This window comes from Ranitomeya imitator, chromosome 2 (assembly GCF_032444005.1).
Source record: "Ranitomeya imitator isolate aRanImi1 chromosome 2, aRanImi1.pri, whole genome shotgun sequence".
Lineage (NCBI taxonomy): Eukaryota > Metazoa > Chordata > Amphibia > Anura > Dendrobatidae > Ranitomeya > Ranitomeya imitator.
In genome coordinates, this window is record NC_091283.1 from 760,086,803 (window position 1) to 760,113,755 (window position 26,953).

Genomic DNA, 26,953 nt, shown 5'->3' on the forward strand with positions numbered 1-26,953 from the left:
ATTCCAGGCCACACAAAACAATGCAATATCCTTTCTGTGGTTTTCTGTACCCCCAGATGTCCCCCCATTATATGTCCGCGGGCCAAATCCAGTACCTTCCGCCGATAAGGTTTGGGTACCACTAACCGTTGCACTGTGTCTTCCCCTTTTTTTTCTACCTGGTAGAGCAAATCATTTTCAAGAACCATATACGGGTACGCTAGCCTAGTGTCAGGTTCTACGGGTACCCCATCTATCATTTTCTCCTTCGCCTCATTGGGGGACACAGGACTGTGGGTGTATGCTTCTGCCGCCAGGAGGCTGACACTAAGTAAACTTGAAAAAAAGTTAGCTCCTCCTCCATCGTATACACCCTGACACTGGCTACCAGAGACTCCAGTTTATGCTTAGTGTCTCAAGGAGGCACATCTCTGGGTCCTGGATCGTGGACCCGATTTTTCAACACCTTTGGATTGAAGGGGCGACGGACCTTTTTGAGGGTCCGATCTCCCCAAACCATCAACGGGCAAGTACGTGCGATATTTCTCCACGTATCCTTTCCCGCTACGTGGGATTATTCACCGGACTTAGCCCTGACCACCCTGAGGTACCTAGACTCCAGGCTGTACAGGTGCCTGTGAGTTGTCCGTGTGTTCCCCCTGATTTCTACACCCCTGTGGGTGTTAGCTGGGGTGATGACGGTCCCTCTCCTTATCCTGGGGATAATGGAGATAGGGTTCCTGCACCGTCATTTTTTCTACCCCTCGTTGAGGGATCTAGTGGCGGGGACGTCGGCACCAATCTAACAGTCGGCGTCTATCCAGTGGATTCTTTGTCCACTGGTTTGTGCTGGAAAGGATATGTCCAGATTTGTTCACAGCCCCCCCCCCCCCCAATATCTATAGGAGGCGGTGTCTTCACAAGGGGGGCTCCTGGCTTTACCTGTACATCCTCCGGGAGTGCGGTACCTCTTTTCAGCGGCCGGCGCGACGCTGTGGCATGATCCGGGTGGTCCCGGCTGCTGTGTCATGCGGCGCTGTAGCGTTGTCGGCGCTGCAGCGTGGTCCGGCGGTGCGCGGTGTTAGGAGCGGCGCTGCAGGTACAGCGCCGCTATCCCCCCATAGGCTTCGGACCTGCCTGGCTGCTTCTCCTCATGGGGCAACTTCCTGGAGCCAGGACTTCCGGCCTTCGGACCACGCTGTGAGGCTCCGGCGCGTCACTTCCGGTTCCGGCTCTCCGTGCCGTACGGGGGGAAAATTGAAGCCCCGGCTTTGGGCCTGCTCCAGGCCGCAGCATCTCTGGCGGTCCCTCCCCCTAAGGCCTGCTGTACATTTAAGACAGCGTTTGTTGGGCTTCACATCGTGCCTTTAGGATCCATCTCGGTACTCGTGGGGACACAGGACTGGGGTAAGTGCTTCTTCCTGCATCTGGCTGAAGCATTCTTTTTTGTCCCAGTCTCTGGCCCTGGGTATAGCATTACGGATTGTTATGTCTAGAAAGGTTAAGACTCACACGGTTCTTATTTCCAGTTGTGTATCTTGTAGTACCCTTTTTCCGCACGCCCAAATTAGTCGCCTATGTGAGGCCTGTGACTCTGAACGTGTCCAGGAGCCCCCCCTGCCAGTCCTCCAGTAGTCTCTCCGGTTCCGGTCCCTCAGGCAGACGCTGTGGTAGCCCCACCGGAATGGGTCACGTCCTTGTCACAATCCATGGCGTCCCTTACTGAAGCGATCAAATCTCTGCAGACCCCGGCGGTCGGGACCGATAATCCACCTGTCTCAGAGAGGGCCTCGGGATCTCAGGAGTCTTCGGCCTGCAGGGGCCGCGCTCTCACTCGACAGACGCATGGAAAGCGGATTCGCAAAGCGTCTCCCAGGCACTCAGGTGCTTCCGCATCTTGGAGTTCCGTATCTCGCTCTCCTTCCCCTGCAGAAAGCGGTGAAGTTGAGACTGACTACGAGTCGGAAGGGTCTCTTAATTTTGATAAACCTGGATTTCAGGAGTCAGTAGACAGCCTAATTGAAGCTGTCAATCAGTCTTTGGGGATAGAGGACGAGCTCGTCTCTGCCTCCGATCATAAGGTCTCGTTTAAGCGGACTAAACGGGCCCATATAGTTTTTTCCTCTCATCCTGAGTGCGACGAATCGGGTCCTCGAAATCGGGAGCACCCGGACAAACGCTTTTCAGGGCAAAGAGCTCTGAAGGCTAGGTATCCCTTTGCTTCGGAACTTTGTAGCGATTGGGCAGAAAATCCTTCTGTAGATCCTCCAGTGTCCCGTTTAGCCTCTAACACGTTGCTATCTCTCCCTAATGGATCATCAATTAAGGATCCTACGGATCGCCTTATAGAGAGCTTGGCTCGTTCCGTCTTTGAGGCCTCAAGTTCAGCACTTTTTCCTTCCTTTGCAGCAACTTGGGTTGCCAGGGCTATGATTTCTTGGTCAGACTCATTATCTAAGGCTCTCCAAGAAGGTAATGTGTCAGCAGAATTGGCTGAAATGGCGTCTCAGGTAGCTATGGCCGGTAGCTATCTGATTAACACATCTCTGGACGCGGCAGATTGTGCTTCTTCGGCTGCGTCTAATGCTATTGCCATCAGAAGGGCCCTTTGGTTAAGGTCCTGGCGGGCTGATTCTACCTCTAAAAAATCTCTTACATCCCTGCCGTATCAGGGTGGTCGTTTGTTCGGAGAAAAGCTGGATCAGCTCATTTCTGACTCCACAGGAGGGAAAAGTAAGTTTCTTCCTCAGCAGAGGGCTAGACAGCCTTTTCGGCGCCAATTCCAGGCCCGTTTCAGAACCTTTCGCTATGTCAGATGGGCCCCAGCAGCAGGTTCTCCTGCGCTGGGTCGGCCCAAGCAGGACCGAGACGGTCGGACCCCTTATACAGCCAGCCAGGGGGGAAGAATGTGTCCCCAGTCCTCTAGATCCAGAGGTTCTAGGACGCAAAGATTTTCGGCCAAGTGACTGGAGGCCTCTTCCGGACGTCTCCAAAAAAGTAGGCGGACGTCTACTTTTATTTCGCCAGGTCTGGTGTCAGGTAATCCACGACCAGTGGGTGGCAGAGCTCGTATCTTCAGGTTGCAAGATAGAGCTGGTTCAGCTGCCCCCTCCCCGGTTCTTCCCATCCCGTCTTCCCAGGTGCAAATCTCTTCGTCAAAGCCTGTTCAATTCCATAGAGTCTCTCCGTATCAGCGGTGTCATTTCTCCTGTTCCAAAGGAAGAAAGGTTTCAGGGCTTTTATTCCAATCTTTTTGTAGTCCCCAAAAAGGATGGAGCAGTGAGGCCTATCCTAGATCTCAAGCTCTTAAACAGGTTTGTCCGCATTCGTCACTTTCGGATGGAGTCTCTACGGTCGGTCATCGCTTCTCTGGAAAAGGGAGAATTTTTGGCCTCAGTAGACATTCAGGATGCTTATCTTCATATTCCCATCTTTCCGCTCCATCAAAGATTTCTCCGGTTTGCCGTAAACAATCTACACTTCCAGTTCACGGCATTACCTTTCGGACTGGCCTCCGCTCCCAGGGTGTTCACAAAAGTAATGTCAACTGTGGTGTCCATTTTGCACTCCCGAGGTATAGTCGTCTTGCCATACCTAGACGATCTGCTGATCAAGGGACCGACATTTCTATCTTGCAGGGAAAATGTCGGCATCACTCTGGACACCCTTTCCCGTCTAGGTTGGGTGGTAAATTTAAAGAAGTCTTCCCTACAGCCGTCTCGAAAAATCTCTTTTTTAGGCATGATCTTCGACACCTCTCAAGCCCTAACTATCCTTCCCCAGGACAAGGTCTTAGCCCTTCGGCGGGAAGTGAAGAATCTTCTACAACCATACCCTCATACGATTCGGTCCGGGATGAGGGTGTTAGGAAAGATGGTTGCAACCATAGAGGCGGTTCCATTTGCACTGTTTCATCTTCGACCCCTCCAGCGTGCAATCCTATCAGTATGGAACAGAAATCCTCTCTCTCTCAACCGCAAATTTCAGTTGTCTTTCCAGACCAAGCAGGCTCTCGCTTGGTGGCTGAACAGCTCATCTCTACTCAGGGGAAAGCCTTTTCCCCCAACCAATTGGCTAGTGGTCACAACAGATGCCAGTCTCCTGGGTTGGGGAGCAGTGTTCTTCCATCATACAGCTCAGGGACGCTGGTCTCCTCAGGAATCAGATCTCCCCATCAATATCTTAGAGATTCGAGCAGTCCGGCTAGCCTTGTTGATTTTCCACCACCTTCTGGCGGGTCGCCCTGTCCGAATTCAATCGGACAACGCAACGGCGGTAGCCTACATAAATCACCAGGGGGGCACCCGCAGCAAGGCAGCCATGCAGGAGGTAAAACAGATTCTACTCTGGGCGGAGAGAAATCACTCTGTGATCTCGGCTGTCCACATTCCGGGCGAAGAAAACTGGGCGGCAGATTTCTTAAGCCGTCAGGGTCTAGCCTCCGGGGAATGGTCTCTCCATCCCGAGGTTTTTTTGCAGATACGCCATCTTTGGGGAACTCCAGACGTGGATCTAATGGCATCCAAGTTGAATGCCAAGGTGCCCAGTTTTGTCTCTCGTTACCGAGATCCCCAGGCTATCGCTGTGGATGCGCTGGTACTGTCTTGGAACCAATTTCGTCTCGCTTATCTGTTCCCTCCTCTGGCACTGCTCCCGAGAGTAATCAAGAAGATCAAATCAGAGAGAGTGCCGGCCATCCTGATAGCTCCGGATTGGCCACGACGGACCTGGTATGCAGACCTGGTACAACTTCTCGCCGGGGTTCCTTGGCGGCTCCCCGATCGGCCGGATCTTCTATCTCAAGGGCCGATCTACCACCAGAACTCAGAGGTCCTACGTTTGACGGCCTGGCCGTTGAATCTTGGGTTTTAACTCAGGCTGGGTTTTCTCAAGAAGTGGCTGATACCATGATCAGTGCACGTAAGTCCGTCTCGGCCAGGATTTATTATCACACTTGGAAGGTGTTTCTTTCCTGGTGTAGAGAACGCGGGCTGCCTCCTCTGCATTTTTCCGTTCCAAACATTCTAGCCTTCCTTCAAGCAGGCCTGGTTTCTGGGCTTGCTCCTAGTACTCTTAAAAGGCAGGTTTCGGCTTTATCAGTTCTCTTTCAGCGCAAGATTGCTCCTAATCGTCAAGTCAGGACTTTTTTTCAGGGAGTAGCTCATAAGGTCCCTCCTTATAAGACTCCTTTGGAAGCTTGGGACCTTAATCTGGTCTTAAGGGCTTTACAGGACGCTCCTTTTGAGCCTCTTCAAGAGGTTTCTTTGATGTTTCTTTCTTGGAAAGTCGTATTTTTAGTGGCCATAACGTCCATAAGACGGGTATCGGAGCTGGCAGCCCTTTCTTGTCGTCCTCCTTTTTTGCGTTTTCATCAGGGCAAGGTGGTGCTCAGACCATCACCGTCCTTTTTGCCGAAAGTTGTTTCATCATTTCATATCAATGAAGATATTGTTCTGCCCTCTTTTTGTCCGGCACCTGCGCACCGTGTAGAAAAAGCTCTCCATACGTTGGATCTGGTGAGGGCTCTGAGGAGGTACGTTTCCCGTACAGCTCCTTTTCGCCAGACAGATGCTCTGTTTGTCCTTCCGCAGGGTCGCAGGAAGGGATGCGCGGCTTCAAAATCTACCTTGGCCAGGTGGATAAGGGCGACCAGGAGGCTTATCGCTCCATGGGCATGACGGTTCCGGCCGGAATCAAGGCTCATTCGACTAGAGCGGTGGGGGCTTCCTGGGCCGTTCGGCTCCAGGCCTCAGCAGAGCAGGTTTGCAAGGCTGCGACCTGGTCTAGTCTGCACACATTTGTTAAGCATTATAATACTCACTCCCAGACCTCTGCAGATGCAAGTCTGGGTAGAAGAATTCTTCAAGCGGCAGTGGCGCATTTGTAGACAAACATTATCTGGATGTCTTTTACTGGTGAGTTATTTTTCCCACCCAGGGACTGCTTTAGGACATCCCACAGTCCTGTGTCCCCCAATGAGGCGAAGGAGAAATAGGGATTTTTGTGTTACTCACCGTAAAATCCTTTTCTCCGAGACGCTCATTGGGGGACACCGCTCCCTCCCTGGTAGCCTTATGGCTGCTTTGGTTATATCTTATTACATTAGTCAGTAGGATCTTTTCTAGACATAAAGTTTCTGTATTTATGCGGTTATACTATTTTTTGTGTTTTTGTTCTCCTACTGCTTTTTGCACCAAACTGGAGTCTCTGGTAGCCAGTGTCAGGGTGTATACGATGGAGGAGGAGCTAACTTTTTTTCAAGTTTACTTAGTGTCAGCCTCCTGGCGGCAGAAGCATACACCCACAGTCCTGTGTCCCCCAATGAGCGTCTCGGAGAAAAGGATTTTACGGTGAGTAACACAAAAATCCCTATTTTACATTTTTCCTAGCCAGAGTCAGGGTAGGATCTTTCATTTGCTCGCTGTGGAAGTCATCCACCTGGACTCCCAAATCTGGCAGGCAGGGTGCCGGATGGCTGTCTGCCTCCGCCTCTCGCTGAGGTTCCTCAGTTTCCTCCGTTTCCCCCGCCATGACGGAGAAGGGGTGCTGAAGGTTAGATTCACTAACCTCCCCAGCAACATCTTCCTGTGGGGTCTCCTCTAGGGACTCGGGACCTCCAGATGGCATGGGAGAAGATTCACGGGTACAGCTACCGTGAAGGAGCAACTGATTCTCCCACAACTGCCAGAAATAGGGAAAATCCCTGCCCAGGATTACATCCTGCAACAATGCGGGAACGAGTCCCACTTTGTGTTGCACCAACCCATAGGGAGTGGAAATCCATATGACCGCTGTTAAGTACGAGCGGGTGTCACCATGCACACACGTCACAGAAAACTTGTCAGACGGACCAGACGGAAGTGCCACCAGACTAGCTTTCACCAGAGTCACCACACTTCCAGAGTCTAGTAATGCCTCAACATTTTTCCCATCAACAGATAATTCACACAGGTGTTTCACTGTATCATTTTGACCCGCATTCACACTCACTAGCTGTGTAACCAAAGACATGCGTTTTCTAGAGTCTATAACGTCGCACTGCATGGGTTCAGCGGTAACAGGACAGTTCGCAGAAACATGACCCTTCTCATGGCAGCGGAAACACCTAACAGGTCCCCTACTGAGACCACCGTCCAATACTCTTGGACTCGGAGTGCGAGCAGTCCCGGACTCCTCCCCCACAGTTTTAAGCGATTTTCCTTCACCCGTAGTCCCTGGAACAGTCTTACCGGTTCCACGAGGAGGAGGCACAGACCGGGGTTGGCGGTGTCGTCGGGAAGTCCTTCTGCCACGGAATAACGCTCGACCAACTCCACAGGTTGATCCGCTGTCGTGGGATTTCCTTGGCTTACCAACCTTTTCAGCGCTGGGGGTAGTACTCTCAGGTACTTGTCCAGGACAACCCGCTGGATTATTTCGGGTATTGTCAGTACCTCGGGTTGCAGCCATTTCTTTAAGTAGATCAGGTCGAACTTCTGAGACCGCGCCGGTTTATCTTGCTGGTATGTCCACTGATGTACCCTCTGTGCCCGGACAGCCGTCATCACACCCAGCCGGGCCAGGATCTCAGCTTTCAGTTTCTCAAAGTCCTGAGCGACCTCCGGGTCCAAATCATGGTAAGCTTTTTGGGCCTCGCCGGAGAGAAACGGGGCAATCAAATCGGCCCATCGTGCCTTCGGCCACTTCTCTCTCAATGCCGTCCGCTCAAACGTTGTCAGGTATGCCTCGACGTCATCTTCTGCAGTCAGCTTTTGCCAGTATCGACTCACATGGATCCTTCTGGACTCTGCTTCCGGGTCAGCGTCAGGCATGCTCACCAGGCGCTGCACCACCTGTTGGAGAAGTTGGCGGTCTGCAACCGTCATGTCCACTAACTCCTTCAGCTGTGCGGCCATCAAGCGATTAGCTTCGTGCTGTGTGGCAGTGGCCTGCTGCTGTACGGCAGTGGACTGTACTAAGGCTTTCACCACGGCTTCCATGCTGTCGCCTGTGCCACGGTATGCCCGCGTTCTCCACCACAATGTGACAAAACACTCCGGGATCGCCTTTGCTGGGGTCAAAGGTCACGTGGTTTGTGCATTGAATTTCTGAGGCGTACAGCAGGTTTCCAAGTAGGCTGACCTCAGGTCAGATTTATTAAAGTGAAAGCAACACAGAAAAACAAAACATAAAAATAAATCCTAGCCTGTCCGGCACTAACTAAACAAACACGTTGCTAACTTAACAACTGGGGGGGCTTCTCCCACCCAGCTAACATCACACAATTCTTGAGCAGAGCTCTCACTCACGGTTGTCTCACACAGACAGGCAATCTGTGTGCCCCAGGCAGACACTGGAAACCCCCAGCTGGTCATCTTTTATTCCTGCAATCATTAACCCCTTAGCACCCTGAAGATACTGAGTGGCCTAATTCACATAGGACAAACACCTGGGCGAGATATACCTGCCTCCAACTACCACACCAGCATGAGTCTTACACCACCAACACATGCTGAGAATAGGATACTCAGGGGACATTATTGGCATTGACCGCACAGGCTGCAGGGACATATAGAGTCTTATAGAGTGTGATCACATATACATTGCACATTACCTAAATAGCCTAGTGAATCAATATCCTAACTCCTGTAATACAAAAAAAAAACAGCCACATCATCGCATGTCATTACAGGTAATCAGCCAGGAGTATGTCCACGAGCGTCCTCCCCGACGTGTGTTTCGGCAGTATAGCCTTTCTCAAGGGGTGAAGGAAAAGAGGGGAAGTGAGGGTATAAAAAGCCCCAAGAACCAATCAGAACCCAATTCCGTAATGAACAGGTGCCCAAAGACGCCAGACACCAATCACGATCAGTTTCAATACATGGAGTCCAGCGATGCCCTGCACCCGGAACACTTAACAGCCACTTCCTGTGACGCATGGTGCAGCGCCATGGTGACAGGACGCCAGACGGTGGCAGCATCACTTGCCGCGCGACGTCATGTCACATGACCGTCGCTGCAGCAACAATAGACGCCGAGAGCTGACAGGCGGGCCGAGACCATGGCGCGCATGCGTGCTGTGGCTTATAAGGGCAATGTTCATTCACCGGGATGAGATAACTAGATACAGATGGCTGGGTCTCTATAAGCTATAAATGGAGTCTCGAATTGAATAATACGTGGTATACATCTCAGACAGGAATGATGTTCTATGGATACAGTTATTAGTAAATGTACAGCTGAATCTCCAATATAATAAAGCAATAAATAACATAAATAGCCCAACGCATGTTAATACACTCATATCCATAATCATAAATTAGTCATGGTACATCCACATGGTAATATAAACAGGAGACATAAGTCACAGGTACCCCATACATTATATAGTTGCAATACATAATAGTATAAATTGTAGTATGATGATCTACCAAAGATTGTCATTCGCTATCCAGTATCCTTTTGGTGCCACAACATCATACTGTTCATTAATGGACTTCGATAGCGTTAGAGTTATAATATATGGTGGTATAAACTGTAGTATGATGATCTACGAAGGATTGTATGTCATTCAATATCCTGTATCCTTAAAGTGACACACCATCATACTGTTCATTGCTAGACTTAGATATATCAATATGATACCGTCAGAGATCTCCATAGTATATTGAACACTTCATCACAGGAAGGCAGAGATTGGTGGGACTAAATGAAATAAAACAAACACAAATAAATATAAAAACATATAAAACGTATAAATTTCAACCACCAGTAATTTATAGAAAAGGGACAAAACTTATATTCTCATTCAGCCCTTTGGGATGCACGGTATCCAGTGTCCAGATCCACCTGGTTTCCCGCTGGGCCAATCTGGAACTGATTTTCCCACCACGAATCCCCGGATCCACCATATCAATCCCCCTATCTCTGAGTGTGGAACTGTCGCAGTTGTGATGCAACTTAAAATGACGAGGTAAAGTCCGAAGTGTGGATGTGTCATCATGGCCGGCGGCCGCCTCAATCCCAAGTACGTGTTCTCGTACATGCACTTTTAATTGGCGTGTATTAAGATCTATATAAATCCGATTGCAAGGACACATAGCAAAATAAACCACATTCCTGGTGGTACATGTGATATGTTTCCTAATTTCATATATCCTCGATCCAGAGGAATTAGTAAATGTGTCAATGCAATGTATATTGGGACATGCGACACACCGGCCACAAGGCACACATCCACACCTGGGGCCCACACCATCAATAAATCCAGATCCAGAAACACCCCCTGTAGTGACTCCTAACAAGACAGTCTTTCAAATTTTTAGAACGACGGATGACTACACTTGGTGTTTCTGGGAGGATCTGTTTATGGATAGAGTCTGTTTGTAAAATGGGCCATGCTTTCTGGAGGCATTCTCTCATCCGAGAGAATTGGGTATGGTAATTCGTAATAAATCGTATTTTATTGGAAGTATTCCTACGACCCTCCCGAGCATAAAGAATAGAATATTTCGCCCTCTGGTAGGCCCGTTTGATAGTACGTCCACCATAACCCCTCTCACAGAACCTCTCACTTAGATCTTTAGCTTTCATCTCGAAGTCCTCATCATTGGAACAGATCCTTCGTAATCGAAGGAACTGTCCAATGGGGATAGAATCAATCATGTGTCTGGGGTGGGCAGACGAGGCGTGCAGTAAGCTGTTGGTGGAGGTCTCTTTCCTATAGATCGTGGTTTGCAGCATGTTATTCTCATCTCTCCATATCGTCACATCAAGAAAGTCAATCCTATCTCTATCACCATGATAGGTGACGAAGATATTTTTGTCATTGTTATTTAATGATTTTATGAATTCCTGCAGCTGATCACTGGTTCCCTGCCAGATCAAAAATATGTTGTCGATATACCGCATGAAAATGGGGATGCGGTCCATCGACGACTGATCTGACAGGGAGAGGTCCAGCTCCCACAGCCCAGGAACAGATTTGCATACGCCGGTGCGAAAGAAGCACCCATGGCGGTGCCCTGGAGCCTTGAGAGGCTATATTGCCAAAACGCGCGTCGGGGAGGATGCTCGTGGACATACTCCTGGCTGATTACCGGTAATGACATGAGCTAATGTGGCTGTTTTATTGCTTTGTATTACAGGACCTAGGATATTGATTCACTAGGCTATTTGGGTAACGTGCAATATATATGTGATCACACTCTATAAGACTCTATATGTCCCTGCAGCCTGTGCTGTCAATGCCAATAATGTCCCCTGAGTATCCTATTCTCAGCATGTGTTGGTGGGTTTAACCCTTCCCGTTCTTCCTTTTTTCCATCTGTACCTGGTCATTTAATAAACTTAATTTTGATTATTTAAATTATCTTTGGAACTTTCTGTCTCTTGTTTTTTCTTTGTTGCTGATGATCAGATTATGTAGTCCTCTGAAATTTACTCCCGGTGCTAGTGAAATATCCACAAGTTGAGATCTGAAAATGTTATTTAGTAACTGTATTCCAGGATTTATTTTCAGCAAATGACGCTAGCTACAGTGTTCAGCAAATTTAAAAGTTTTTGGGATGTTTTTAATTACTAACTTTTTTTCTTTTATCATAGGATCAGCCAAAGACATCTGTTACTGTAAAAGAAGAAAATGAGAACACATCCATAACCGATCATTCATATAAGAAACACGAACCTAAAGTAAAAATACAAGCTGTGGAGGAACAGTTGCCTCCACTGACAGAAGAAAATAAGGTAAGCTTCAAACAAATGTATGAAAACCGATATTCTTTAAACTCTGTGATAACAAAGTGAAAGTAGGTGAAATGATTGTTCGTGGAGTCAGTCATACCGTTGCCCAAGGGCTACAATCTGGGGAAACTGGCCTAATCTCATTGTTTGCTAGGAACACAAGCAACACTAGAAGTCAACTGCTTATTTAGTTTGGCAAACATCAAATGAAATGTATTTTACCTATTTCTGGATCATCCATAAATGATAATCCTCTGGGTGGTCCACATTCTGTTCTGCAGTGATGTTTTAAAACAGCTGCAGGAGAGGAGAGCCAGCTGTCAGACACAGCCGGACTCCCCATAGTGAAGTTACTTCTCACATACACCATGCCCGTTGCAGGTGAAAAAAAGGCATTGGCAAATAAATGCGTTATAAAAACATCAGTTTATTTAACATAGAAATAAAGCCAGACAAGGAAATTTCATAAAACTACTGAGGATAAACCAGGAAAAAATCGTAAAGGCTAAAGGGGATACCAAGTACAAAAACTTCCACTTAAACGCTGCTATATGCAGTATGCTAGATAGTTTAACCTAAGAGCAAAATAATCAAATACCGTATATACTCGAGTATAAGCCGACCCGAGTATAAGCCGAACCCCCCCCCCCAATCTTGCCACAAAAAACTGGGAAAACTACACTTGAGTATAAGCCTAGGGTGGGAAATGCAGCAGCTACCGGTAAATGTCAAAAGTAAAAATAGATACCAATAAAAGTAAAATTAATTGAGACATCAGTAGGTTAAGTGTTTTTGAATATCCATATTGAATCTGGAGCCCCATATAATGCTCCATACAGTTCATTATGGCCCCATAAGATACTCCATATTAAAATATGCCCCATATAATCCTGCATAAAGGTTAAAGGGACTCTGTCACCTGAATTTGGAGGGAACAATTTTCAGCCATAGGGGCGGCCATCTTGCCTTGCGCAGGCGTGTACTATGGAGGACAGAGAATGAACTTCAATCCAATATTGCAGCCAGCATGCAGCCAGCGGGTAAGGAAAGGGTGAATCAAACACCCGAAAACCCCGCCCCTATGGCTGAAAATTGTTCCCCCCAAATTCAGGTGACAGAGTCCCTTTAATAATGGCCCCATAAGATGCTCCATAGACATATTTGCCCAATATAATGCTGCGCAAATGCTGATTATGGCCCCATAAGATGCTCCATAAAGATATTTGCCCCATACAGTGCTGCACAAACGTTATGGCCCCATATAGTGCTGCACAAACATTATGGGCCCATATAGTGCTGCACAAACGTTATGGCCCCTTATAGTGCTGCACAAACATTATGGGCCCATATAGTGCTGCACAAACGTTATGGCCCCTTATAGTGCTGCACAAACATTATGGGCCCATATAGTGCTGCATCACATACCTCTCCGTCGCTCAGGCCCCCAGCGCTTTCAATATTCACGTGCTGATCGTTCCGGCGCCGCTCCATCTTCTGCACTGACGTTCAGGCTGAGGGCGCGCACTAACCACGTCACCTCGCCCTCTGACTTGAGCGCCACTGCTGAAGATGGAGCGGCGCCGGAACGAGGAGCAGGTGAATATCGCGCAGCGCTCCCCTCCCCGTTATACATACCTGCTCCTGGCGCTGTGCAGTCCCTGCTTCCCCGTTGCCTCAGCTTCTTTCTGTAGTGAGCTGTCACCGTTACCGCTCATTACAGTAATGAATATGCGGCTCCACCCCTATGGGAGGTGGAGCTGCATATTCATTACTATAATGAGCGGTACCATGTGACCGCTCAGTACAGGAGGAAGCTGCCGGCACCGGGAAGCCAGGGACCTGCAGGGACCGTGCCAGGAGTAGGTAAGTATAATTAGACAGCCCCCGCTCCCCCTCAACTGCCGACCCCTGGGTATGACTCGAGTATAAGCCGAGAGGGGGACTTTCAGCCCCAAAAAATGGGCTGAAAATCTCTGCTTATACTCAAGTATATACGGTAATCCTGAATTCATGCTGCAAGTTGTTAGATAAAGTGTCTAGTGCAGAAAGGGTGCTTCAATAAGCATTACCCCCCCTCCAGCCCATGTATCCTCTTACTCACATAAGTATATGTCCTGTCCTGGATGCCCGTCAGTAACCCCGACAGCACCGTTTCGCCGTAATGGCTTCCTCAGATAGGGGCTTATGTGTACGCCGCATTGTGCCCATCTATTTATCCCCACGCACACAGCTGATCTCAATGTCAGCGTTACCGTCCCATATTTGCACATGCGTTGATCCATGAACTTCCTTCAATGTAAACAGTGACTTCCTGTTCTCCGCGCCTGGACCGCAACCGTGAAACGCTCTACGTCACCATATCTGAGTAGAGCAGGAAGTCACGGGGTTGTTCTGATCTGCGCATGCATCAACCGGATGCTGAGATGAATCAATGAAAAGAATCAGTATACTACAAACCGGAGAGGATATACGGGTAATAATAGTGTTGGTTAATGGAATAAAATCAAATGAACTAGTGTGCTGCCAATACCTCGTTAGTATAATACTGCGATGTTCATTAGAACCATGTATATAGTGCTTATCATTAACCCCTTAGTGACAGAGCCAATTTGGTACTTAATGACCGAGCCAATTTTTGCAATTCTGACCACTGTCACTTTGAGGTTATAACTCTGGAACACTTCTATGGATCCCGCTGATTCTGAGATTGTTTTTTCGTGACATATTGTACTTCATGTTAGTGGTAACATTTCTTCGATATTACTTGCAATTATTTATGAAAAAAACGGAAATATGGCGAAAATTTTTAAAATTTTGCAATTTTCAAACTTTGTATTTTTATGCCCTTAAATCAGAGAGATATGTCACAAAAAATAGTTAATAACATTTCCCACATGTCTACTTTACATCAGCACAATTTTGGAAACAAAATTTTTTTTTGTTAGGGAGTTATAAGGGTTAAAAATTGACCAGCAATTTCTCATTTTTACAACACCTTTTTTTTTAGGGACCACATCACATTTGAAGTCATTTTGAGGGGTCTATATGATAGAAAATAATGAAGTATGACACCATTCTAAAAACTACACCCCTCAAGGTTCTCAAAACCACATTCAAGAAGTTTATTAACCCTTTACGTGCCTCATAGGAACTGAAACGATGTGGAAGGAAAAAATGAACATTTAACTTTTTTTTGCAAACATTTTAATTCAGAACCATTTTTTTTATTTTCACAAGTGTAAAAACAGAAATGTAACCATAAATTTTGTTATGCAATTTCTCCTGAATACGCCAATACCCCATATGTGGGGGTAAACCACTGTTTGGGCGCACCGCAGAGCTTGGAAGTGAAGGAGCGTGTTTGACTTTTTCAATGCAGAATTGGCTGGAATTGAGATCGGACGCCATGTCACGTCTAGAGAGCCCCTGATGTGCCTAAACAGTGGAAACCCCCCACAAGTGACACCATTTTGTAAACTAGACCCCTTAAGGAACTTATCTAGATGTGTGGTGAGCACTTTGAACCCCCAAGAGCTTCACAGAAGTTTATAACGTAGAGCCGTGAAAATAAAAAATCGCATTTGTTTACACAAAAATGATCTTTTCGCCCTCAAATTCTTATTTTCACAAGGGTAACAGGAGAAATTAGACCACAAAAGTTGTTGTGCGATTTCTCCTGAATACGTCGATACCCCATATGTGAGGGTAAACCACTGTTTGGGCGCACCGCAGAGCTTGGAAGTGAAGGAGCGCCGTTTTACTTTTTCAATGTAGAATTGGCAGGAATTGAGATTGGACGCCATGTCGAGTTTGGAGAGCCCCTGATGTGCCTAAACAGTGGAAACCCCCCACAAGTGACCCCATTTTGGAAACTAGACCCCTTAAGGAACTTATCTAGATGTGTGGTGAGAACTTTGAATGCCCAAGTGCTTCACAGAAGTTTAGAATGCAGAGTCGTGAAAATAAACAATATTTTTTTTTCCACAAAAAAGATATTGTAGCCCCCAAGTTTTTATTTTCACAAGGGTAACAGGAGAAATTGGACCACAATAGTTGTTGCCCAATTTATCCCGAGTACACTGATGTGCCATATGTGGGGGTAAACCACTGTTTGGGCGCACGGCAGAGCTCGGAAGGGAAGGAGCGCTGTTTTGGAATGCAGACTTAGATAGAATGGTCTGTGGGCGTTATGTTGCGTTTGCAGAGCCCCTGATGTACCTAAACAGTAGTAACCCTGTTATGGACCTGGTGGTTAGGAGCACCCGGAACGACCTAATGGTTAAACTCACACAGGACAAGCTCTGGGAAGTGGGAGCTCTGCTGACCGCAACCCCTAATCCTATTACACAACTAGAAATAGCCGTGGAGCGTACCTAACACGACCTAGACGCCTCTTCACAGCCTAAGAGCTAACGAGCCCTAGAGATAGAAAATAAAGCCTACCTTGCCTCAGAGAAATTCCCCAAAGGAAAAGGCAGCCCCCCACATATATTGACTGTGAGTTAAGATGAAAGTCACAAACACAGAAATGAAACAGGTTTCAGCAAAGGGAGGCCAGACTTACTAAACAGACTGAGGATAGGAAAGGTATCTTTGCGGTCAGCACAAAAAACTACAAAAGACCACGCAGAGTGTGCAAAAAGACCTCCGCACTGACTCACGGTGCGGAGGTGCCACTCTGCATCCCAGAGCTTCCAGCTAGCAAGGCAAGATCATCATAGACAGCTGGACAAGGAAACAAAGAACAAATAATTAATAGCAGGGACTTAGCTTCTGCTGGAGTAGACAGGTCACCAGAAAGATCCAAGAGCGAACTGAACCAGTACAAGAACATTGACAGCTGGCATGGAGTAACGATCTGAGTGGAGTTAAATAGAACAGCCAGCCAAAGAATAAACTACGTCACCTGTGGAAGGAACCTCAGAAGCAGCAGCTCCACTCACAGCCACCAGAGGGAGTCCATGGACAGAACTCGCCGAAGTACCATTCATGACCACAGGAGGGAGTTCGATAACAGAATTCACAACAGTACCCCCCCCCTTGAGGAGGGTTCACCGAACCCTCACCAGAGCTCCCAGGCCGATCAGGACGAGCCAAATGAAAGGCATGAACCTTAGCTTTGAGAAAGGACATACCATTGTTCGAAACGCGTAGCTTGCTACTCTTCACTATGTGATTTATTGGATTGGACTGGACTTTGCCTTTTATCCTGAATAAATTTGTAAGTTTTTGGAAGCTGGATTTTTTTCTCTTTTTTTGGATTGCTTGCTCACGTGATGACTACACGTTATCCGTGCTTCCCCACAACACATGCCGACAGGTGAGCTGGCATATATTTTTTTCTTTTTTCTGCTAAAGAATAAACTACGTCACCTGTGGAAGGAACCTCAGAAGCAGCAGCTCCACTCACAGCCACCACAGGGAGTGCATGAACAGAACTCGCCGAAGTACCATTCATGACCACAGGAGGGAGTTCGAAAACAGAATTCACAACATAACCCCACACAAGTGACCCCATTTTGGAAACTAGACCCCCCAAGGAACTTATCTAGATGTGTGGTGAGAACTTTGAATGCCCAAGTGCTTCACAGAAGTTTAGAATGCAGAGTCGTGAAAATAAAAAAATATTTTTTTTTCCACAAAAAAGATTTTGTAGCCCCCAAGTTTTTATTTTCACAAGGGTAACAGGAAAAATTGGACCCCAAAATTTATCCCGAGTACGCTGATGCCCCATATGTGGGGGTAACCCACTGTTTGGGCGCACGGCAGAGCTCAGAAGGGAGGGAGCACCATTTGACTTTTTGAGCGCAAAATTGGCTGTCGTGTTTGGAGACCCCCTGATGTATCTAAACAGTGGAAACCCCCCAATTCTAGCTCCAACCCTTACCCCAACACACCCCTAACCCTAATCCCAACCCGATCCATAATCCTAATCACTAACCCTAACGATAATCACAACCCTTACCCCAAAACAACTCTAATGTCAACCCTAACCATAATCCTAATTAAAACCCTAAATCCAACACACCCCTAATCCTAATCTCAACCCTAACCTCAAACCTAACCCTAATCCCAATACACCCCTAATCGCAACCCTAACCTTAACCCTAATCCCAAACTTAACCCTAATCCCAAGCGTAACCCTAATGCCAACCCTAACCCTAATACCAACCCTAATCCAAACCCTAACCCTAATCAGAACTCTAACCCTAACTTTAGCCCCAACCCTAACCCTAGCCCTAAGGCTACTTTCACACTTGCGTTTGGCATCCGTTGCAATCCGTCGTTTTGGACAAAAAACGGATCCTCCAAATGTGCCCGCAGGATGCGTTTTTTTTTCCCATAGACTTGTATTGCCGACGGATCGTGACGGATAGCCACACGTCGCGTCCGTCGTGCACTGGATCAGTTGTGTTTTGGCGGACCGTCGGCAGAAAAAACGTTCAATGTAACTTTTTTTGTACGTCGCGTCCGCCATTTCTGACCGCGCATGCCTGGCCGTAACTCCGCCCCCTCCTCCCCAGGACATAGATTGGGCAGCGGATGCGTTGAAAAACTACATCCGCTGCCCACGTTGTGCACAATTTTCACAACGTGCGTCGGTATGTCGGGCCGACGCATTGCGACGGCTCCGTACCGACGTAAGTGTGAAAGAACCCTAACCCTGAATTTAGCCCCAACCCTAACCCTAAATTTAGCCCCAACCCTAACCCTAACCCTAGCTCTAACCCTAGCCCTAACCCTAATTTTAGCCCCAACTGCTCTTCTGTCGGCCGGCAGATGGCGATAGATGGCGGGCGCACTGCGCATGCGCCCGCCATTTTCTTTTCCCCGGCAGCCAGGAGGAGCAGCAGGAGGATCCAGGGACACCGGTGAGTATGATAGGGTCCCCGAATCCCCCTATTTCTCTGTCCTCTGATGTGCGATCACATCAGAGGACAGAGAATTACACTTTGATTTTTTTTTTTTTTTTTGCGGTCGTCGGTAAACAGTTAATTACCGGCGATCGCAAAACAGGGGTCGGTAAAACCGACGCCGATCATGTTCTTTGGGGTCTCGGCTACCCCCGGCAGCCGAGATCCCAAAGACTCTCCCGGTGCCGGCCGGCGGGCGCACTGCGCATGCGCCCGCCATTTTGAAGATGGCGGCGCCCACCGGGAGCCACGAGGAGCACCTGGGGAGATAGGTCAGTATCGGGGGGCTATCTGGGACCCCTTTTCTCTGTCCTCTGATGTGCGATCACATCGGAGGACAGAGAAATTAAAGAGATCGCGTTTTTTGGGGGTTTTTTTGCGATCGCCGGTAAACGGTTAATTACCGGTGATCGCAAATGCCGGGTCGGTTAAAAACCCCCCGAATCATGTTCTCTGGGGTCTCGGCTACCCCCGGCAGCCGAGACCCCGGAGAAAATCCGACTCTGGGGGGCGCTATTCACTTTTTCCACAGCGCCGTTAATTAACGGCGCTGTGGTTTAAGTACCCTTAGCGGCCACCGTTAAAAGGCGTATCGGCGGTCGCTAAGGGGTTAAATGTATTAAAGGAAACAGTGTACCTAGTAATGTGCTAATAAGTAAATAAAGTGGAGAAACACAAAAATACCTATTAAATAACTAAAATATACAGGATTAATAAATTAATAATAAATTTCATATATAAGTATTAACATATAATAAAGTGAATAATCATAAATAATTATTAATTATTAAATACACGAACTACACTAGTGACATTTACTACCAGATCAATTAATAAATTAAATATACACATGATTTTTTAGCTAAATAACACATTATATGGTTATTATTATACAATAATAACAACAAAAAAAGAAGAAAAATGAGGAAATTGATAGCAACCCCAATAAGCCTCGATTGAACAACCACACCATGGGTAGATAAATGAGGAAAGAAAAAGGGGAGTTTGATGGCAACCCAGATGACTTCAATTTTCTCCATCGCCACATTGGGGGACACAGGACTGTGGGTATATGCTGCTGCCACTAGGAGGCTGACACTAAGTAAATACAAAAAGGGTTAGCTCCTCCTCTGCAGTATACACCGCCCAGTGGCTCCGGATAATACCAGTTCTTGCTTAGTGTCCGTAGGAGGCACACTGCGTCAGTTTTTTCCAGACGTTCTTAATTTATTTTTTACTTTGCGCAAGAGGATGAAGGGGGTGTCGGACCCTTTTAAGGGGGCCGATCTCCCCCAACATCAACCTTCTTTGTCACAGCGTTGCGACAGGACACAGGACCTGGGTAGGGGCACGCTGACACAGGCCCTCATACTCCTGCACACAGTGCTCCACCTTCTAGCTGCACAGGTGCCCCACAGCCCTGCACTGAGGTTAACTGACATGTCTCTGCCTAAACCCAAAAAGTGCGCAAAAACACATAGTGTTCTTCACTTCTTGCACCTCCTGTCAGGCTGTGCTACCAAGCGGGCATACTGCTCCGCTCTGTAATGCTTGTGACCCTAAATGCGCTCAGGAGCCCCCTGCCGCAAACGAGCCCACGGTGACCAGTCCCCCTGAGTGGGCTTTGTCACTTTCGTAATCTATGGCTTCTTTGACTAAAGCTATTGAGTCCCTCCAGGATCCAACCAGGCTCAGGACCACTAATCCGCCTGTTCAGGAAGCTTCCCCCTACGGCTGCGGAATCTTCAGCCTGCAGGGGCCGCTCTCACTCTAAGCACAAGCGGCCATCTAGGAAGCGCGTCCGTAGCTCGTCCCCCAGGCCCTCTGGTGCCTCGGCGTCCATTAGCTCCTCTTCCCGCTCTCGCTCCCCAGGCACTTCTTCCGACCAGGACTCTGATCCTGAGTCTGATGGGCCTCAAGATCTGGAGTCGCCAGGTTATCAGAGCACTATAGATAGTCTCATTGAGGCCATCAACCAGTCCCTTCAGGTTGATGAGGAATCGGCGACCTCCAGTACGGATAATTCGGTGTCTTTCAAAAGGACCAAACATACTCACAGGGTGTTTGCCAATCACCTGGAGTTCCAGGACATAGTCCAGGGACATAGGGAGCGTCCAGACAAACGCTTTCAGGGCCAGAGATCTCTGGGGTCCAAATATCCTTTTTCTCCTGATCGCCATAAACAATGGAGAGAATCCCCTCCTGTGGCTCCTCCTGTCTCATGTTTGTCCTCTAAACTATCCTATTCGTGCCGGATGGATCTTCTATCAAAGATCCCCCAGACCGCCTAGTTGACAGTCTCGCCCTTTCAGCTTTTGAGGCTTCTGGCTCGGCACTCTTTCCCTCCTTTGCTGCTACCTGGGTAGCCAAAGCCGTGACTTGTTGGGCAGACTCTCTGCATAAGGCCTTATAGAACAGTGACCTTCCTTCTGACATAGCGGAGCTAGCAAATCAAATTTCCTTGGCTGGCGATTACTTAGTAAACGCTTCCTTGGACGCGGTAAACTGCTCTGAACTTATGGCTTCAAACGCTGTGGCGATTAGGAGAGTGCGATGCCTGAGGGACTGGCGAGCGGACTCCGTATCTAAAAAGTCCCTCACGTCTCTGCCATATCTCAGTGGCCGTCTATTTGGTGAAAAGCTGGACAAACTGATTTCAGATGCTACAGGGGGAAAAAGTACTTGCCTTCCCCAGCAGAGATTCAGGCAACCGTTCTGACGACAGCCGCAGGCTCGTTTTCGGCCCTTTCGTGGAACTTACGCATGGCATTCCTCAGCCAGTTCCCCTGGTTCGGGGCGCTGCGCCGGCAGAGACAAAAGCCCTCAGGCTTCATACAGACCCAACCATTCCTGGAGGGGCCGCTCCACACAGTCTAGGTCCAGGTGATCCAGACCCCAACCATCTTCTGAACGACTCACAACCTCGTGCGGACGACACCAGCAAAGTAGGCGGACGCCTTCTCTTGTTTCGTCATGCCTGGCTCGCAGTCGTTCACGACGAGTGGGTCAGGGATCTGGTGTCCTCCGGTTACAAAATCAATTTTTCCTTTCCTCCTCCAACTCGGTTTTTCGCTTCCCGCCCTCCCGAAGTGGGAATGCGCGCTCAGGCTTTTTTCCCAGGCCATCCAGTCGCTCCGACAAGACGGAGTGATTGTCCCTGTCCCAGAGGACAAAAGGTTCTGCGATTTTTATTCAAATCTGTTTATGGTCACCAAAAAGGATGGAACAGTAAGACCCATCCTAGACCTAAAGCTCTTGAACAGATTTGTCAAAGTCCGTCATTTCAGGATGGAATTTCTCCGTTCCGTCAATGCCTCGATGGAACATGGCGAATTCTTCGCATCCATCGACATCCGGGATGCGTACCTCCACATCCCAATCTTCCCACCTCATCAAAGGTTTCTTCGCCGTCGGAGAGGAACATTTTCAGTTCACGGCCTTGCCTTTCGGCCTTGCCACCGCCCCTAGAGTTTTCACAAAGGTCATTGCGGTGGTCATGGCCATTCTGCATTCTCGGGGTCTAGTCGTGCTTCCCTACCTAGACGACTTACTGGTCAAAGGCCCATCTTTCCGAGGCTGCGAGGAGTGCATCTGCATTTCCTTGGATACTCTTTCTCGGCTGGGCTGGTTGATCAATTTTTAAAAAAATCATCTCCTGTTCCAGCTCAACGGATCTCCTTCCTGGGCATGACCCTGGACACCTCCTTAGGGTTGGTGCCTCTTCCTCGGGACAAGGTCCTTGGATCTTGTTAGAGCTCTCAGGAAGTAAGTGTCCAGGACGGCATCTTTTCGACAGCTGGATGCTCTGTTCGTGTTCCCGGCGGGACGCCGGAAGGGACTGGCCGCTTCCAAGTCGACAATCGCCAGATGGATTCGGTCGACTATTCAAGAGGCTTACCACGTCAGAGGCAAGCCTATCCCTGCGGGCTTCAGGGCACACTCCACTCGGTCGGTGGGTGCTTCCTGGGCCATAAGGAATCAAGTGTCTGCAGAGCAGGTTTGCAAAGCTGCGACCTGGTTTATCCTGCACACCTTTTCAAAGCATTACAATGTCCATACTCTGGCATCTTCAGATGCAAGCCTGGGTAGGCATGTTCTGCAGGCAGCGGTAGCGCACCTGTAGACAGCAGGTGCCATAAGTTTACACTGTTGGGTTGTTATTTCCCACCCAGGGACTGCTTTTGGACGTCCCACGGTCCTGTGTCCCCCAATGTGGCGATGGAAAATAGGGATTTTTGTGCACTCACCGTAAAATCCTTTTCTCCGAGCCACTCATTGGGGGACACAGCACCCACCCATTTTGGCTTGTTGCCTATGATGAGTGTTTTAGTCTCTGACATGTTGTTCCTATGGTTAAATCTTGTTAATCTCCTACTGCTTTGGCTACGAACTGGTATTATCCGGAGCCAGTGGGCGGTGTATACTGCAGAGGAGGAGCTAACCCTTTTTGTATTTACTTAGTGTCAGCCACCTAGTGGCAGCAGCATACACCCACGGTCCTGTGTCCCCCAATGAGTGGCGCGGAGAAAAGGATTTTACGGTGAGTACACAAAATTCCCTATTTCCATGAGTTGCTGAAGAGAAAGGGCTCCTGGATTCAAAAATTTAATGGAATTTCTAATATTCAGACATCATGGATCCTATCCACACCATAGCAAAGAGACACCTCCTATAATATGTCTTCACTGAACAATTAAATAAATAATTAAAACCAACGAAATACAACACACAACTACACAAATTTTAAAAAACTGAAAAACGGGGAATTTTTTAATAATAGGGACCCTATATTTTTATAGAAATGCATTGAAGCCCAGAGTTTCATTAAGGCCTTGCGAAGCCATAGTGCCTAGTAAATAAATCCATCTACTCTCTCTTTGCGCTAAAGCTTTCCCCAGGTTGCCTCCTCTAAGACCTAAGCATACTTGAGCAATGGCTTGAATCTTTAAGCCAGTCGGATCACAATTGTGATGCAATCTAAAATGCCTCGGTAAGGTTTTAACCCCTTCCCGACCCATGACGCCACGTAGGCGTCATGAAAGTCGGTGCCAATCCGACCCATGACGCCTATGTGGCGTCATGGAAAGATCGCGTCCCTGCAGATCCGGTGAAAGGGTTAACTCCCATTTCACCTGATCTGCAGGGACAGGGGGAGTGGTAGTTTAGCCCAGGGGGGGTGGCTTCACCCCCTCGTGGCTACGATCGCTCTGATTGGCTGTTGAAAGTGAAACTGCCAATCAGAGCGATTTGTAATATTTCACCTATTATAACGGGTGAAATATTACAATCCAGCCATGGCCGATGCTGCAATATCATCGGCCATGGCTGGAAATACTAATGTGTTAGGGTTAGGGGTAGGGTTAGGGCTAGGGTTAGGGCTAGGGTTAGGGTTTTGGTATGTGCACACGTATTCTGGTCCTCTGCGGATTTTTCCGCTGCGGATTTGATAAATCCGCAGTGCTAAACCGCTGCGGATTTATGGCGGATTAACCGCGTTTTTTTCTGCGCATTTCACTGCGGTTTTACAATTGCGATTTTCTATTTGAGCAGTTGTAAAACCGCTGCGGAATCCGCACAAAGAAGTGACATGCTGCGGAATGTAAACCGCTGCGTTTCCGTGCAGTTTTTCCGCAGCATGTGTACAGCGATTTTTGTTTCCCATAGGTCTACATTGAACTGTAAACTCATGGGAAACTGCTGCGGATCTGCAGCGTTTTCCGCAGTGTGCACATACCTTTAGAATTAGGCTATGTGCACACGGTGCGGATTTGGCTGCGGATCCGCAGTGGATTGGCCGCTGCGGATTCGCAGCAGTATTCCATCAGGTTTACAGTACCATGTAAACATATGAAAAACCAAATCCGCTGTGCCCATGGTGCAGAAAATACCGCGCGGAAACGCTGCGTTGTATTTTCCGCAGCATGTCAATTCTTTGTGCGGATTCCGCGGCGTTTTACACCTGTTCCTCAATAGGAATCCGCAGGTGAAATCCGCACAAAAAACACTGGAAATCCGCGGAAAATCCACAGGTAAAACGCAGTGCCTTTTACCCGCGGATTTTTCAAAAATGGTGCAGAAATATCTCACACGAATCCGCAACGTGGGCACATAGCCTTAGGGTTAGGGTTGGAATTAGGGTTGTGGTTAGGGTTGTGATTAGGGTTATGGCTACAGTTGGGATTAGGGTTAGGGGTGTGTTGGGGTTAGTGTTGGAGGTAGAATTGAGGGGTTACCACTGTTTAGGCACATCAGGGGTCTCCAAACGCAACATGGCGCCACCATTGATTCCAGCCAATCTCGTATTCAAAAAGTCAAATGGTGCTCCCTCACTTCCGAGCCCTGACGTGTGCCCAAACAGTGGTTTACCCCCACATATGGGGTATCAGTGTACTCAGGATAAACTGCGCAACAATTACTGGGGTCCAATTTCTCCTGTTACCCTTGTGAATCTAAAAAAATGCTTGCTAAAACATCATTTTTGAGGAAAGAAAAATGATTTTTTATTTTCACGGCTCTGCGTTGTAAACGTCTGTGAAGCACTTGGGGGTTCAAAGTGCTCACCACATATCTAGATAAGTTCCTTGGGGGGTCTAGTTTCTAAAATGTGGTCACTTGTGGGGGGTTTCTACTGTTTAGGCACATCAGGGGCTCTGCAAACGCAACGTGACGCCCGCAGAGCATTCCATCAAAGTCTGCATTTCAAAACGTCACTACTTCACTTCCGAGCCCCAACGTGTGCCCAAACAGTGGTTTACCCCCACATATGGGGTATCACCGTACTCCGGAGAAACTGGACAACAAATATTGTTGTCAAATTTCTCCTGTTACCCTTGGGAAAATTAAAAAATTCTGGGCTAAATAATTATTTTTGAGGAAAGAAAACGTATTTATTATTTTCACGGCTCTGCATTATAAACTTCTGTGAAGCACTTGGGGGTTCAAAGTCCTCACCACACATCTAGATTAGTTCCTTTGGGGGTCTAGTTTCCAAAATGGGGTCATTTCTGGGGGGATCTCCAATGTTTAGGCACACAGGGGCTCTCCAAACGTGACATGGTGTCCGCTAATGATTGGAGCTAATTTTCCATTTAAAAAGCCAAATGGCGTGCCATCCCTTCCGAGCCCTGCCGTGCGCCCAAACAGTGGTTTACCCCCACATATGGGGTATCAGCGTACTCAGGACAAACTGGACAACAATATTTGGGGTCCAATTTCTCCTATTATCCTTGGCAAAATAGGAAATTCCAGGCTAAAAAATCATTTTTGAGGAAAGAAAAATTATTTTTTATTTTCATGGCTCTGCGTTATAAACTTCTGTGAAGCACCTGGGGGTTTAAAGTGCTCAATATGCATCTAGATAAGTTCCTTGGGGGGTCTAGTTTCCAAAATGGGGTCACTTGTGGGGAGCTCCAATGTTTAGGCACACAGGGGCTCTCCAAACGCGACATGGTGTCCGCTAACAATTGGAGCTAATTTTCCATTCAAAAAGTCAAATGGCGCGCCTTCCCTTCCGAGCACTGCCGAGTGCCCAAACAGTGGTTTACCCCCACATATGAGGTATCGGCGTACTCGGGAAAAATTGCCCAACAAATTTTATGATCCATTTTATCCTACTGCCCATGTGAAAATGAAAAAATTGAGGCGAAAAGAATTTTTTTGTGAAAAAAAAGTACTTTTTCATTTTTACAGATCAATTTGTGAAGCACTTGAGAGTTTAAAGTGCTCACTAGGCATCTAAATAAGTTCCTTGGGGGGGTCTAGTTTCCAAAATGGGGTCACTTGTGGGGGAGCGCCAATGTTTAGGCACACAGGAGCTATCCAAACGCGACATGGTGTCCGCTAACGATGGAAATAATTTTTCATTCAAAAAGTCAAATGGCGCTCCTTCCCTTCCGAGCCTTACCATGTGCCCAAACAGTGGTTTACCCCCACATGTGAGGTATTGGTGTACTCAGGAGAAATTGCCCAACACATTTTAGGATCCATTTTATCCTGTTGCCCATGTGAAAATGAAAAAATTGAGGCTAAAAGAATTTTTTTGTGAAAAAAAAAAAAAGTACTTTTTCATTTTTACCGATCAATTTGTGAAGCACCTGGGGGTTCAAAGTGCTCACTATGCATCTAGATAAGTTCCTTGGGGCGTCTAGTTTCCAAAATGGGGTCACTTGTGGGGGAGCTCCAATTTTTAGGCACACGGGTGCTCTCCAAACGTGACATGGTGTCCGCTAAAGAGTGGAGCCAATTTTTGATTCAAAAAGTCAAATGGCGTTCCTTCCCTTCCAAGCCCTGCCGTGCGCCCAAACAGTGGTTTACCCCCACATATGAGGTATCAGCGTACT

General features: G+C 47.8%; 1 protein-coding gene across 3 annotated transcripts in view; it reads left to right on the forward strand.

Annotated features, from left to right (window-relative positions):
• The window catches only part of LOC138665669 (WASH complex subunit 2C-like), a 152,710-nt gene that overhangs the window by 77,197 nt on the left and 48,560 nt on the right, over positions 1-26,953 (forward strand). For all 3 annotated transcript variants that reach the window (XM_069753348.1, XM_069753347.1, XM_069753349.1), the window contains one exon: positions 11,563-11,703. In XM_069753348.1, the coding sequence (XP_069609449.1) occupies positions 11,563-11,703 (141 nt within the window). The remainder of the gene's footprint in view (positions 1-11,562; positions 11,704-26,953) is intronic.